This window comes from Ranitomeya imitator, chromosome 1 (genome assembly GCF_032444005.1).
Source record: "Ranitomeya imitator isolate aRanImi1 chromosome 1, aRanImi1.pri, whole genome shotgun sequence".
Lineage (NCBI taxonomy): Eukaryota > Metazoa > Chordata > Amphibia > Anura > Dendrobatidae > Ranitomeya > Ranitomeya imitator.
The window spans coordinates 72,880,184-72,895,291 of record NC_091282.1 but is presented as its reverse complement, the minus strand read 5'-3'; the positions used below and the strand labels follow the sequence as shown (position 1 = coordinate 72,895,291).

General features: G+C 45.6%; 1 protein-coding gene across 4 annotated transcripts in view; it reads right to left on the bottom strand.

Annotated features, from left to right (window-relative positions):
* Positions 1 to 15,108, bottom strand: part of UNC13B (unc-13 homolog B) — a 321,122-nt gene that overhangs the window by 155,534 nt on the left and 150,480 nt on the right. For all 4 annotated transcript variants that reach the window (XM_069747983.1, XM_069748004.1, XM_069747993.1 and 1 more), the window contains one exon: positions 12,407 to 12,497. In XM_069747983.1, coding sequence (XP_069604084.1) covers positions 12,407 to 12,497 — 91 coding nt within the window. The remainder of the gene's footprint in view (positions 1 to 12,406; positions 12,498 to 15,108) is intronic.

Sequence of the window (15,108 nt, the reverse complement as noted above, 5' to 3'; positions counted from 1 at the left end):
AGGGTTACATGATCATATATATATAGTTTGGAGGGGTGATGAAATCCTGCGGACATATTCCCTTTAAGGAACTATATAGATAATCTTTAAAGGATACGGACTACAGAACATGACCGTGCTAAATTCAGGGCAGATCTTCAAAAATGTGCTCCACAGTCAGTGCCGTGGTTCTTCTAAAGGCAAAATCCACAGAGAATATGAAGCGTCTCCCCGATATATCTGGGCTACATTCATTTATCAGCTCAGATACAGAAGACGAGGATCGCTACCATCACTCGGAATAAGGGGGTCCTTTATGTCTGCACTCCTGACCCACAAAACATCAAGGGTCAAATGACCACCTGGCATCTGGCGAACGACTGAAAAGGTAATTAAATTTTTATTACATCATTTTCAGAATATTTTTTTCATTTTAATTTTATGTGTGAACATAGCCTAACACAGTTGTGGATGCCAGTGGAGAAGGACAATAGTAACAGAATGATCTGGATGTGACTGGAGTATGACGCATGATACAACGGGTATGCAATTTTATAAAGTGAAAATTAAGGTTAATTCTGCCTCTAATTTACCCTGTAAAACAATTTAGGATCCTTTGATCCATAATAATAGCACAGAAAGTGGTAATTGTATCCAGCACGCGTTCACTTAGATCCGGTCACAAAAGAAACTGCCCTTCAGACAAAGACGACCGGAATCACTGAAGGGTCTTGGCTAACTGCTGAGTCGTGATCTAATTACTGAGCAGAGAACGAGACAATGAGCCGCACCCGGGATATAACACCGACACAGGGGGCTTACGTAGCCCGCGCATCAGAGATTTCTCTCCTGTGGCTTTTTCACACAGGATCAGCCCCGGTTTAGGAGGTAAACCTGCCACTCTACTAGTCTCTGCAGATACTGTGGCTGCTGAAAAGAGCACCTCCCCCACTGCGGGGCTCAGGACCACCATGTATAGACCTCAATGAATGCAAAGGAGAAGGAGGATATACGACTGGTAGCAGACAGCCTGGTTGCCTCAAGAGCTAGGAGTCATCACATGTCGCCTTCCTTTGTATGATAAATTGGTTGTCCATTACATCCCTCATCAGATTCCGCAACCCCATTAATCAGCTGTCGTAATTTTAGGCGACTGTTTAAAAAAAAAAAAAGCTATCCTGGGTGTGTCCATGAGGAATAACACTTCTTGCACATTATACGACTTGCATCCTGCTTTTTTTCACCAATTTCCCAGTCTAATTTTCAGTTGACTCTAAGCTAGTGGGTGAAGACTAGCAGTCATGAGGTCTTCCATACACGGCACAGGCGGACATTAAGGATCCCTGCTCTCCCGTATACTTCACACACAGACAGAAGAAGCCTGGAAAACTCTATACAACAGTTATGAGAAAAGTAACTGTGAATCCAGCTCGGGAGTGAGATAAAACACTTACTAAGAAACTACAGCATGCATCTGTCGGATTCACCCTCAGCCTGTTCTTTCCCTTCTCTATAAAGTTAAAAAGACAAGAGAATGAGGAATTCAGGAGGAGGGGAGGGGGCAGAAGTGTCTCTTAAAGGGAACCTGTCACCCCCAAAATCGAAGAGGAGATAAGCCCACTGGCATCAGGGGGCATTCTGTTATGCTGTAGATAAGCCCCCGATGTATCCTGAAAGATGAGAAAGAGAGGTTAGATTATACTCGCCTTGGGGGCGGTCCGGTAGGATGGGCGTCGCGGTCCGGGGCCTCCCATCTTCTAACGTTAACGTCCTCTTTTTGTCTTCTTGCCGCGGCTCCGATGCAAGCGTACTTTGTCTGCCCTGTTGAGGGCAGAGCAAAGTACTGCAGTGCGCAGGCGCCGGGAAATGTCAGAGAAGCCCAGCACCTGCGCACTGCAGTACTTTGCTCTGCCCTCTACAGTGCAGACAAAGTACACCTGCGCCGTAGCGTGAAGACAAGAAGAGGACGTCATCGTAAGAAGATGGGAGGCCCCGGACCGCGACGCCCATCGGACCAGAACCGCAGCGGGACCGCCCCTGGGCGAGTATAATCTAACCTCTCTTTCTCATCTTTCAGGATACATCGGGGGCTTATCTACAGCATTACAGAATGTTGTAGATAAGCCCCTGATGCTGGTGGGCTTAGCTCATTTTCGATTTTGGGGGTGACAGGTTCCCTTTAATATATTGCAAAGTTGGTTGAAATGACTGACAATTTAAACAAAAGCAGTACTCGATTTTTGCTGTCCGAACTATGAGCAGCATGAATGACACACCGGTTGCGCTATTCAATGTAAACATTTTCTGAAAAGCCAATGGGGGACAGTGGGTCTTGGATGACTAGTCCAATGCTGGTCCATGGCTCCTGCTCCCCACCCCAATACCTTTGACTGACAGGTCTCTACCCAAGCACTCACATAGGGAGAGAACGGTCAGTATATGGGAGAGAGGTAGGGATTAGGGATTGAGGAGAGAGGCAGGGATTAGGGATTGAGGAGAGAGGTAGGGATTAGGGATTGAGGAGAGAGGCAGGGATTAGGGATTGAGGAGAGGCAGGGATTAGGGATAGAGGAGAGAGGCAGGGATTAGGGATCAGGGAGTGGTCACTGACCATTTCCAAACCGTGTGAACATACTCAAACGTTTTCTAGTAAGTACAGGATATCTATGGTAAACCTTTATGTGAATTCATCATTATAACCTTTTACAAATTTATCCCACCACAAAAGGAAGAGTAGACTCTCAGTAGGGTAAAACCGAGCCGATTCTGCTTTCATTTGATCGGAAGGGTAAGCGCCACTGTCTAGAAGAACCCAAGAGGAGATTACCATGAAACCATACATCAGAATTCTATCTAGCCCCCGCTTTCTTCTACCTGGAGCGTAGGTGGCGGTGAGACGCGGATTTGTCCGGCTTCTGAAGATTTGTTATGAGGACATGGATTATTATTAGGAGTGGGATTAATCTGTAAGGTCGAGGGTTGTTCTTCTAGTTTCCAGGATTAGACCGGGATTAAGCACACTGAACAATGTTCTGCACAAGGCTGCGGGGTCTACACAAGTAATTCATTTTACCGACTAATAATGGGCACAATGCCGCTACACCCGAGGGTCATCGCATCGTGCATTATTCAGGCCACGTGTTAAGTCTATGGAAGGAGCGGCAAATTATGGGCATAATTATACCCAACGAGCTGCCATAGATAACATCTTCTCAAAAACTGCATTGTGCCATGTCTCTGTTACACTAACACAAAGTTGTCATGTTTTCCCCCAATACATTTAAAGGAGGAACAACAAAGGAAATGCTAAATTTAGAGGAGCCGGAGTACCACTGAATAACTGTAAATGACAAGTCTTGCACAGAGATAAGGGGCTGTATACAAATGTGGGGCACATATGACGGATCACACTTCTATCTGGCATCTGATGGACGGGTCTTGGTTTGGTGAAGGAGAACGTTACCCGCCTGACTGCTTTGTGGCCGCTGCACAGTTTGGTGAAGGAGTAATTATAGGGCCGGTTTTCAGGGGTCTGCCTCGGCCCCTTTGTTCCAATGAAGGGTTATCTTAATGATTTAGAGCAAGACATTTTGGACCCCTTTGTGGGAACAGTTTGGGAAAGGGCCTTTTCTGTTCCCCATGACGGTGCCCAGAACTGTGGGCTCTGTGCAAGAACATGACCAGCCGCACAGAGTCCTGACTTTGGCCACAATCTTTGGGATGGTCTAGAGCGGAGATTGTTATCCCGGCCTCACTCCAACATCAGTGTCTGACCTCACAAATACTCTTTTGGAAAAAATATGCAAAAATTCTCACAAACGCCCTGGAAAATTTCATAGAAAGTCTTCCCAAAAGAGTGGGAGATGTTAGGGGACCAACTCCATATTGAGGTCTATGGATGTAGGGTGGAAGATGATAAAAGCTCCGGTATGTAGGTGTAATGTGGAGGGGTACATTACTTTTGGATCTCCTGGCATTTCGGAGAGAGCAATGTTGATTTGTTTAGGGCCCCCTCATGTTATAGTTCACCCTGGGGCCGGCTGGTGACTGCCCACACAAAATCTGAATAATAATCAGGACAGCAAATCCGTTCTGGAAATGACAAGAAGGCACTTTGCTTTCCCCGCGGATGACTGGCGGCTGATAAGGCTCCTCTGGACTGTTAATGGCCGTGTGGCATTTTCTTGTAAACACTGACAAAGCTGAGACGTGATCCAATGACACACAGTAAACGATAAAGTTCAGGAGGGTTTACAGCAGACCGGGGGTTAAATCAGAACAGGGTGCTTATTATATTTCTCATTTACCATAATATTATCAGAAACTGGTGCTGCCCCAAATATGCCAAGGCCGATAAGCGGATAGATGAGTGACGGCTCAATCAGCAGGTAGCGGTACGGACCGCTCTGGAGGATGCGAGGATTGACGGATATCATTACCAAACGCTGAGTCCTGGGGCCAAGCCGTCATATGTTCAGCAAAAGGCACGCCAAGCCCCCGCTGCTCGCCATAATGCCAAATGATACAAGGATCATTACACACTTAGGATACCGGAAAGCCCGCCGCAAGGGATGGCAGGAAACCTCACTTTACTCAATGTCTGCAGCCGGAGGGAAGACAAGCGTGAGCACTACTATGCGGAGAAACGGTGCTAAGGTTTAGGTTCCCAAGCCATACACATTAAAAGTGAAGAAACCTAGCACTCAACTTTGGTGAATGATGCGGGAAAATTTATTGTAGTGAATGTAGGATAATGTTTCGGTCAATGGTGACCTTTATCAGTTACTACATAAATCGTCAAAATACAAACATATGTGTAAATACATAACAAGAGTAACAAACAAATAATAATAATAACTACAAAAGTATTTGCAAGGTCATGTTACACAGTAAAGATATATAAGCAGAGCCAAGACTACAGCACAATTCCAAAGAGAGGAGAAACTCTGCAGCCGGGAGGAGACCAAAAAGGAGAATGGCTCACAACAGCAACAACAACAACTCATACGCTCCAATCACAAATCTGTAATAACTCAGGATATTAAAAAAAAAAAAAAAAAATTTAAAGGGAAGAAAAACAAAAAAGAGTTCGCAATCCATTAAAACGGTTTTACTTACTTGCTGATTACAAAAAAAATGCCATGTATCTTCCAACGCATCAATATGGGAACCCTTTTTAACCCATAAAAGTTATAAATAAAAAAGTAAGAAGGGAGCTAAACAGGAAGGGAGCTAAACGGGAAGGGAGCTAAACGGGAAGTGAGCTAAACGGGAAGTGAGCTAAACGGGAAGGGAGCTAAACGGGAAGGGAGCTAAACGGGAAGGGAGCTAAACGGGAAGGGAGCTAAACGGGAAGGGAGCTAAACGGGAAGGGAGCTAAACGGGAAGGGAGCTAAACGGGAAGGGAGCTAAACGGGAAGGGAGCTAAACGGGAAGGGAGCTAAAAAGGAAGGGAGCTAAAAAGGAAGGGAGCTAAAAAGGAAGGGAGCTAAAAAGGAAGGGAGCTAAACAGGAAGGGAGCTAAACAGGAAGGGAGTTAAAAAGGATGGGAGCTAAAAAGAGGGGAGCTAAAAAGAAAGGAATTTAAAAAATAACTACCGGTAATTTACATGTGTCGATTTGGTCTTATTTATTTTTACTGTTGATTTAAAGTGTAACTGTCGTTCCAGAAGAGGTAATAAAATAAAAAAAGTCAATGAAAACCCTACAGTGTAATCCAGAGGTGGGTGGAGATGATGACGGTTTACTACATATCTGTCCTCCGTGCAGTGTCGGTGCTCCCGGCCCCCCGTTGCCCGGCAGAGCTGATGCTACTCACAGATAATATGTGCACTTATTGAACCGCCTCTACAAAATCACATTAATGAGGCCGTCCTCTGGCTCGCCCGCAGCCCTGAGACACTGGGAAACAAATGTCCTCGTCCGAGGTGAAGGCGCAGATTTATTAGAGCGGGCGGAGGAGAGCTCGTTAGTGCCGCTCATGTCCCGGACTGACAGACGATCCTACAGATCATAGGGACACAAACGCTGAACAAATGTACAAGTCACAGCGGTCATGGCAACGAGATGGGCAACACATGCCGGCCCACGCAGCTTTCTACAGACCCTGAATGTCTGCACTGCGGTAATTATATGGAATTTGACGCACATTTCACCTTTTTATTGCAAAAGTGAAATCCCCAAAAAAAAAAAAAAAAAAAGCATGTGGAACCGATTCCTTAAAATCTCATCGGTAATGCTGCAAATCCACGATGGGAATTGTCATTATCGGACGGCTGGAAAGACGAAGGTTGCAAACTACTCCTGTACAATAGGGAAAAAGAAAAAAAATATACAAATCCTTGAACAGACGGCGCACGATGCTGATGTGGAGCCACCAAAGGACAACAAGTTCCAGCAAGCCACGCATTCCATACGGTGTTCCTTTCTCCCCATAGTTCACACTCACGGCCCAGAGACGGGAGCCCACACACAGCAATTGGCCATCATGGAGCATTTATCCACAGCAGACTGCCGCTTCGCCCCGGCGACTATTAATATTGGGGTTATTATTTGCCCTTTGCAGAATGACGAGCGCCCGGTAATCACAAATTATAATCTGACATTCCCAGCGAGCAAAACCAGCTTTGGGGGTTTACAGAGCGATGAGCAATAGGCTTCCATGGCTGCCACGTGCCACGTAATTGTGAGTAACACCTGTCGGGGTTAACACTGAGGGCAAAAAATAAAAAACTTTTCTCACCTAGTATGTAAAGGGATGGCCTGCTTCTAACTAGCAGATTTAGGGTCTCCCGCTCCAGACCCTCTCTAAGAGCCACAGAAGAAAACCACTCACTACAGGCAGCTCTGGTGAACTAGACCAATCCATTATTACATTATTCTAAAGATCACCTGCCACTTGCCATAAATATGTATTTTTTTTTACCTGGTATAATTGCCGCTTTTCTCCTGAATCCGGCGACGTTTTTCTTTTTTTCCTGGGCCTCACCGTTCCTGAGATACAGCTGCCTCTTTTCGGTGTATAAATATAGCTTTTGTTATCAAGTAGGCGTGGTCTTCAATTTTCCATGCAGACTACACCCACTTGGCCAACTAAACTAGATTTATATACGGGGAAGAGGAGGCCATATCTCAGGAATGGAAAGGCGCAGAAACCAAAGAAAAATATCGCTGGATTCAGGAGAACAGCGGCATTTACGCCACATATTATATATGTGTGGTTATATTTACGCCACGTGACAGGTAATATTCAAAGATATAAAACGAACACATACTAAACACGTATTAGTCACTGACTTAGAGTTTGTTCACATGTAGCAGTTTTGATCCATTTTTTTCTAGATTTTTTTTCCCCCCCTGCAGAAAAAAAAAAGCAACGTTTTACTGTAGCTCATTCACACAGTGCAGGTTTCTTTGCGTTTTTTTTATTCGTTCAGCGTTTTTACTTGTTATTCCGCATTGAGCTCTAAATGGCTTCGTTAAAAAAAATAAAAAAAAAACATGAAAAAATACAAAAAAAAAAATTCTGTGCTGTTTTTCTGGCCGTAGCCTTAATGTTTCATGCAGAAAAAAAATACCCATAAACACTACGTGTGAACATACCCTAAACAAGTAAAATGATATATTCTCCAGCAAATAATACATTCCCAGGGAAACATTTCAAGCCAGATTTACGGCTTCTCACTATTGGCATGAGCTCCGATTTGGGGCTGCTATATTAAGAACACATTCTAAAAAAAATTGCTCTCATCACAATCAGCCAGAATAATTTTATTGGAAACCTTCCCTTCATCAGCGGAACCTGCAACGCTGCGGTGAATTCAGAAACGGATAATATACCACATTCTGCATTATACTCCAGAGCTGCATTCACACGTCTGCTCGCTGTTACAGTGGATCAATCACCAGATATATTAGTATATTGTTAAATAGATTTCTTGGACCTGATAAGGCTGGTGTACTTACTTTGAAAATCCCTGTCAGAATAGCTGTATCATCCTAATTAAACAATTTATGACTCCATCAATCGAGTGAGAAAACTCTTGAGTAAGTGTATTCATTCTACACCCACCCAGGATGACAGAGCTACAGCTTGTAATGAGCAGGGTGAGATCGCAGCAGGGAAGAGGGACATTGAGGAGCTGACAATCAGGCTATATGGGCGGAGGCTCAGCAGCAGCATGGAGGAGGGAGAATGAGAAGTGGGAAGAGATTCAACAGCAGCGGGGGGAGGAGAGACACTGAAAATCTGGCGGTCAGGCCAGGTAGGGAGAGATTCCACAGCAGCAGGGAGGAGGGACACAGAGGCTGGAAATCAGCCTAAATGGGAAGAGATTCAGCAGCAGCGGGGGGAGGAGAGGCACTGAAAATCTGGCGGTCAGGCCAGGTAGGGAGAGATTCTGCAGCAGCAGAGAGGAGGGAGAATGAGAGGCTGGAAATCAGGCTAAGTGGGAAAAGATTCCGCAGCAGCAGGGGGAGACACTGAAAATCTGGCGGTCAGGCCAGGTAGGGAGAGATTCTGCAGCAGCAGAGAGGAGGGAGAATGAGAGGCTGGAAATCAGCCTAAGTGGGAAAAGATTCCGCAGCAGCAGGGGGAGACACTGAAAATCTGAGGGTCAGGCCAGGTAGGGAAAGATTCCGCAGCAGCAGGGAGGAGGGAGAATGAGAGGCTGGAAATCAGCCTAAGTGGGAAGAGATTCAGCAGCAACAGGGGGAGACACACTGAGGATCCGTCATTCTGGCTCAGTGAGTGACTTTCATTAAGGCCGGCGTCACACACAGCGTAAAACAATACGGTCCGTATATTACGGCCGTAATACGCTGAAAAGTCCCGAAAAAAGTGGTCCGTAGCTCCTCCGTAGGCAGGGTGTGTCAGCGTTTTTTGCGCATGGCATCCTCCGTATGTAATCCGTATGGCATCCGTACTGCGTGGTTTTCTCGCAGGCTAGCAAAACCAACATAATATATATATATATATATATATATATATATATATATATATATATATATATATATATATATATATATATGTGTGTGTGTCAGTAGACACATATATTAGAGAGAAAAGCCGGTAATTCAGTGCGGTGTACAGTAAAATCACACTGACAGCTTACAGTAGAATAGGTAGAATAAATGTGTACACATAGAATAGGTATATATATATATATATATATATGTCAGTGAGACACATATATGTATATATATTAATATTTATTCCAGCGCTAGACAGCTTGAAAGCCGGTAATTCAATTACCGGCTTTTTCCTTCTCCTTCCTAAAACCCGACATGATTTGAGACATGGTTTACATACAGTAAACCATGTCTTCTCTCCATTTTTTTTGCAGATTCCACACTACTAATGTCAGTAGTGTGTATCTGCAAAATTTGGCCGTTCTAGCTCTTAAAATAAAGGGTTAAATGGCGGAAAAAATTGGCGTGGGCTCCCGCGCAATTTTCTCCGCCAGAGTAGTAAAGCCAGTGACTGAGGGCAGATATTAATAGCCTGGAGAGGGTCTACGGTTATTGCCCCCCCCCTGGCTAAAAATATCTGCCCCCAGCCACCCCAGAAAAGGCACATCTGGAAGATGCGCCTATTCTGGCACTTGGCCACTCTCTTCCCATTCCCGTGTAGCGGTGGGATATGGGGTAATGAAGGGTTAATGCCACCTTGCTATTGTAAGGTGACATTAAGCCAGATTAATAATGGAGAGGCGTCAATTATGACACCTATCCATTATTAATCCAATACTAGTAAAGGGTTAAATAAAACACAAACACATTTTTTAAAATTATTTTAATGAAATAAAAACAATGGTTGTTGCAGTATTTTATTCAACGCCCAATCCAGTCACTGAAGACCCTCGTTCTGTGAGTAAAAAAACATAATAAACCAACAATATACTTACCCTCCGCAGATCTGTAACGTCCAACGATGTAAATCCTTCTGAAGGGGTTAAAACATTTTGCAGCAAGGAGCTGTGCTAATGCAGGCTGCTCCTCGCTGCAAAACCCCAGGGAATGAGGCTAAAAATAGATCAATGATCTATATTTAGCTTCATTTGCGGTGAGGCGCCCTCTGCTGGCTCTTCATAGATCGTGGGAAATTACCTAGAAAGCTCCCTGGCTTTCTAGGTAATTTCCCACGATCTATGAACAGCCAGCAGAGGGCGCCTCACCGCAAATGAAGCTAAATATAGATCATTGATCTATTTTTAGCCTCATTCCCTGGGGTTTTGCAGCGAGGAGGAGCAGCGTGCATTAGCACAGCTCCTTGCTGCAAAATGTTTTAACCCCTTCAGAAGGATTTACATCGTTGGACGTTACAGATCTGCGGAGGGTAAGTATATTGTTGGTTTATTATGTTTTTTTACTCACAGAACGAGGGTCTTCAGTGACTGGATTGGGCGTTGAATAAAATACTGCAACAACCATTGTTTTTATTTCATTAAAATAATTTTAAAAAATGTGTTTGTGTTTTATTTAACCCTTTACTAGTATTGGATTAATAATGGATAGGTGTCATAATTGACGCCTCTCCATTATTAATTAGGCTTAATGTCACCTTACAATAGCAAGGTGGCATTAACCCTTCATTACCCCATATCCCACCGCTACACGGGAATGGGAAGAGAGTGGCCAAGTGCCAGAATAGGCGCATCTTCCAGATGTGCCTTTTCTGGGGTGGCTGGGGGCAGATATTTTTAGCCAGGGGGGGGCCAATAACCGTGGACCCTCTCCAGGCTATTAATATCTGCCCTCAGTCACTGGCTTTACTACTCTGGCGGAGAAAATTGCGCGGGAGCCCACGCCAATTTTTTCCGCCATTTAACCCTTTATTTTAAGAGCTAGAACGGCCAAATTTTGCAGATACACACTACTGACATTAGTAGTGTGGAATCTGCAAAAAAAATGGAGAGAAGACATGGTTTACTGTATGTAAACCATGTCTCAAATCATGTCGGGTTTTAGGAAGGAGAAGGAAAAAGCCGGTAATTGAATTACCGGCTTTCAAGCTGTCTAGCGCTGGAATAAATATTAATATATATACATATATGTGTCTCACTGACATATATATATATATATACCTATTCTATGTGTACACATTTATTCTACCTATTCTACTGTAAGCTGTCAGTGTGATTTTACTGTACACCGCACTGAATTACCGGCTTTTCTCTCTAACAGCGCTGCGTATTTCTCGCAAGTCACACTGCTTGTCCGTGTGTAATCCGTATTTTTCACGCTTCCATAGACTTTCATTGGCGTATTTCTTGCGCAGTACGGTGACAAACGCAGCATGCTGCGATTTTGTACGGCCGTAGAAAGCCGTATAATACTGATCAGTAAAATACGGCAAATAGGAGCAGGGGCATAGAGAATAATTGTGCCGTATTTTTTGCGAGTTTTACGGACGTAGATTCTGCGCTCTTACGTCCGTAAAACTCGCATGTGTGACGGCGGCCTAAGGATTATAAAGCCATTCAGACCTGGATTTTCAAAGTAAGTAGACTAGTTTCATCAGGACTAAAATATCTATTTATTAATGAGTGTAGTCTGTATTGTAAAATCCCCTTAAATTTTCAATATAGATTAACTCTATACGTATACTATGAAATCATAACCGTACACTTTATGGCATCTACAGCTCAATAGCACCGCAGACCGTCTGCAGCCCAATACCACCGCAGACCGTCTGCAGCCCAATACCACCGCAGACCGTCTGGAGCCCAATACCACCGCAGACCGTCTGGAGCCCAATACCACCGCAGACCGTCTGGAGCCCAATACCACCGCAGACCGTCTGCAGCCCAATACCACCGCAGACCGTCTGCAGCCCAATACCACCGCAGACCGTCTGCAGCCCAATACCACCGCAGACCGTCTGCAGCCCAATAGCACCGCAGACCGTCTGCAGCCCAATAGCACCGCAGACCGTCTGCAGCCCAATAGCACCGCAGACCGTCTGCAGCCCAATAGCACCGCAGACCGTCTGCAGCCCAATAGCACCGCAGACCGTCTGCAGCCCAATAGCACCGCAGACCGTCTGCAGCCCAATAGCACCGCAGACCGTCTGCAGCCCAATAGCACCGCAGACCGTCTGCAGCCCAATAGCACCGCAGACCGTCTGCAGCCCAATAGCACCGCAGACCGACTGCAGCCCAATACCACCGCAGACCGTCTGCAGCCCAATACCACCGCAGACCGTCTGTGGCCCAATACCACCGCAGACCGTCTGCTGACTGCTCCTGCGGAGAAACAGAAGCTGCTCCTCAGCCCGCAGGGTCATTATTAGATTCCAACTTCAGTTTGTGCAGATCACCACTTCATATGTGACAGGCGAGATGTCAACTCCGAGTGATTTTAGAACATTCTTTTTTTTCCGGTGGACAACAAAGCATGAAATAATAACACGGCTTTCTTTTCCTACCTCGCTTATCTGTACCCGCACTTTATTAATCGCTCGGAGCCAGCGCGCCTTAGCAGGGGAGAAAGGAGGAGGACCGAGATCTTCCTGGTAGCTGCAAGGGGAAGAAAGTCACAATTTAAGAACATTGCTATGAAACTGGGACACTATACAGGAGCATGTCATCGAGCAACCCAACTACCCCCACATAAGAGCTCGTTCAGACGGCAGATTTCGGTGTACGAGTGCAATCCGTGGTAGTGCTCATACCGGTGACAGTCTATGGGGTCATTCACAGATTGCGAGTTCTTCGGGAAAAATCTCAGGTCGGATCAAAATCGGCAATGCAAGTCAATGGGCCCGTGGGGAAAAAAAAATATTTGGAACGGACTTGGATGAAATCTGATTTTCACGGACTGTCAGAACAGAAAAGGTGGAGAAATTTATTTAATTTATTTAATTTCTCCCCTTAAAGGAAAAAAAAAAAAGGATGACACTGATCAGAATCCGCTCGTTTTTTTCATACGTGGAAAAATTAGACGTATGACTAAGCCCTTGGCCTAGGGACACCGTTCGGGGAAGCGCCATAGAGGGCACACATTTGGAGAGGAACCATAGCGGGAAAATGGGGAGGACTGTAGTGGTGACACATTAGCGAGCAGATGTGGGGGGCACTGAATCGGGCTGTGTATGATACGGTTACGTGGTCCATGTTTTTTCTGCATATATTTTATACGTAAAGCGAGAACATGGGCAGCACTTGTCAGAGGGAAGAACGTAAACCTTTACTTTGAGGAAAACTGGTGCAGCCACAGCTTTATCAGAGGCAAATTCATCCCATTTATCAGACCATGAAGACGTCTGGGCGGGAGATTTAGCTAATGCAAAGATTTCTCTAAGGCGGAAAGTCCTGTCCACCCACCATGTGTGGGAAGTGCAGCTGCACACGGACCCCCGCTGCAACATGACACATGGTGAGGGCCCAGCGGGATGGAAGAGAAATTATAGCTGAGAAGTAAAATGTGGTAACCTGATCAGCTCCCGCCTTATGTTATAGAGATTAGAAGAGGATAAAGGAAGAAAATAAAACCCCACCCAGAGGCGCGAGGCACCGGGCAGACTCGGCACAAGGGGACTGCAAACACCGGGACAAAGTTGTTTTAATAACTTTGCATTGTTGCCGCGTTGGGCTCGGAGTCGGATGAGAGAATGAGCCGTACAGGCGTTCCCTGCCGCAGCCGTTATTAGATTATAGGCTTGGTGCAGGGAACGATACGAGAGCCAAAGCTTTCATCTTACTCTGCACATACAGCGAGCGTGCGCTTCCTACAGACACCGCAGGAATACTGATGGTGTGAACTATCTGCCCTAAACTGCTGCAAATATCTGCTCCGTGCCAACCCCTGCTGAGCCCAAGAGACACCCGCCGTGAAGTCAGGTCATACGCAACTTCTGACAACTTCTATTTCTAAAATCTTCCATAATATTCGCATCTCGAAAACTTTTCTCATGCTGCTCTCAGCTCTCCGGAATGCACTACCCCAGACAATCTCGTTAATTCACAGTCTTAGGCCTCTTTCACACATCCGTGTGTCCGGTACATGTGATGACAGTTTTCTCACGTACCGGAGACACTGATACACGCAATGTGTTTCCACAGACCGTGTGTCCGTGTGCAAAACATGCTGACATGTCTGGTTTTTACCGTCAGCACAGACAGCAAAACGTCCTGCACACGAATACACATTGATGTCCTCCATGTGCAACGCATCGGCACCGGGGAAGAAGCGCTACAGTAAGCGCTGCTCCCCGGCGGCAGGTGCTGAAGACGGCTCTCATCATTCTCCCCTGCTTTCTCGGCGATCGGCACGAGCAGAGGAGCATGGTGAGACTTACATTAAAGTCTGAACGATGACAGCAGGTGAGGGCTTTTGGGACTCTTACCCCGCTAATAACAGTGACAGTAGGTGCGGATGATCGGGGTACCCCTCAGCCGCCGCCTGCAATATAATTAAATAAATGAATGAAAAACCCGACGTGAGTTCCCCATTTTCTTAAACCAACCAGACATAACTCACAGCTGGGGGCTGCAACCCTCAGCTGTCAGCTTCAGCAAGGCTAGTTATCAAGAAGAGAGGGGTCCCCATGCGTTTTTATTTTTAAATTCTTTAAATTAATAATAATAAAAAAATGGCATGGGGTCCCCCCCATTTTTGACAACCAGCCTGTTAGAGCTCACAGCTGGGGCTGGTATTCTCAGGCTGGTAAGTAGCCATTGATATAGGCCCACCCCAGCCTAAAAACAGCAGCCTGCAGCTGCCCAGAAAATGCGCATCTATTAGATGTGCCAAAGGAGGAAGAGGTGGGCTGTGATGACATATATTGCTAATGGTGGATCCTGTATTATCCACTGTACATAGAGGTGCTATCAGTAGCTGTAAAGGAGATGGTGAGCTGTGACATCACCCATTTTGAATGGTGGATCCTCTGGTATTAGTCATTGTACGGAGGAGGAGGAGGAGAAGGAGGAGAGCTGTGACATCACCTATAGTGAACCGTAGATCCTGTACATAGAAAGCCTAATGGGAATGTCTCATCAGAAATCACCTATTTTCAAGAAATGTTTATGTAGGAACGACGTGATGAGCCTATGTATATAGAACCTTGTATATGCCATTTGTGCTCCTGAGCCAATGTGTGATGCTGCCCCTTGTCTGTTGTACCCA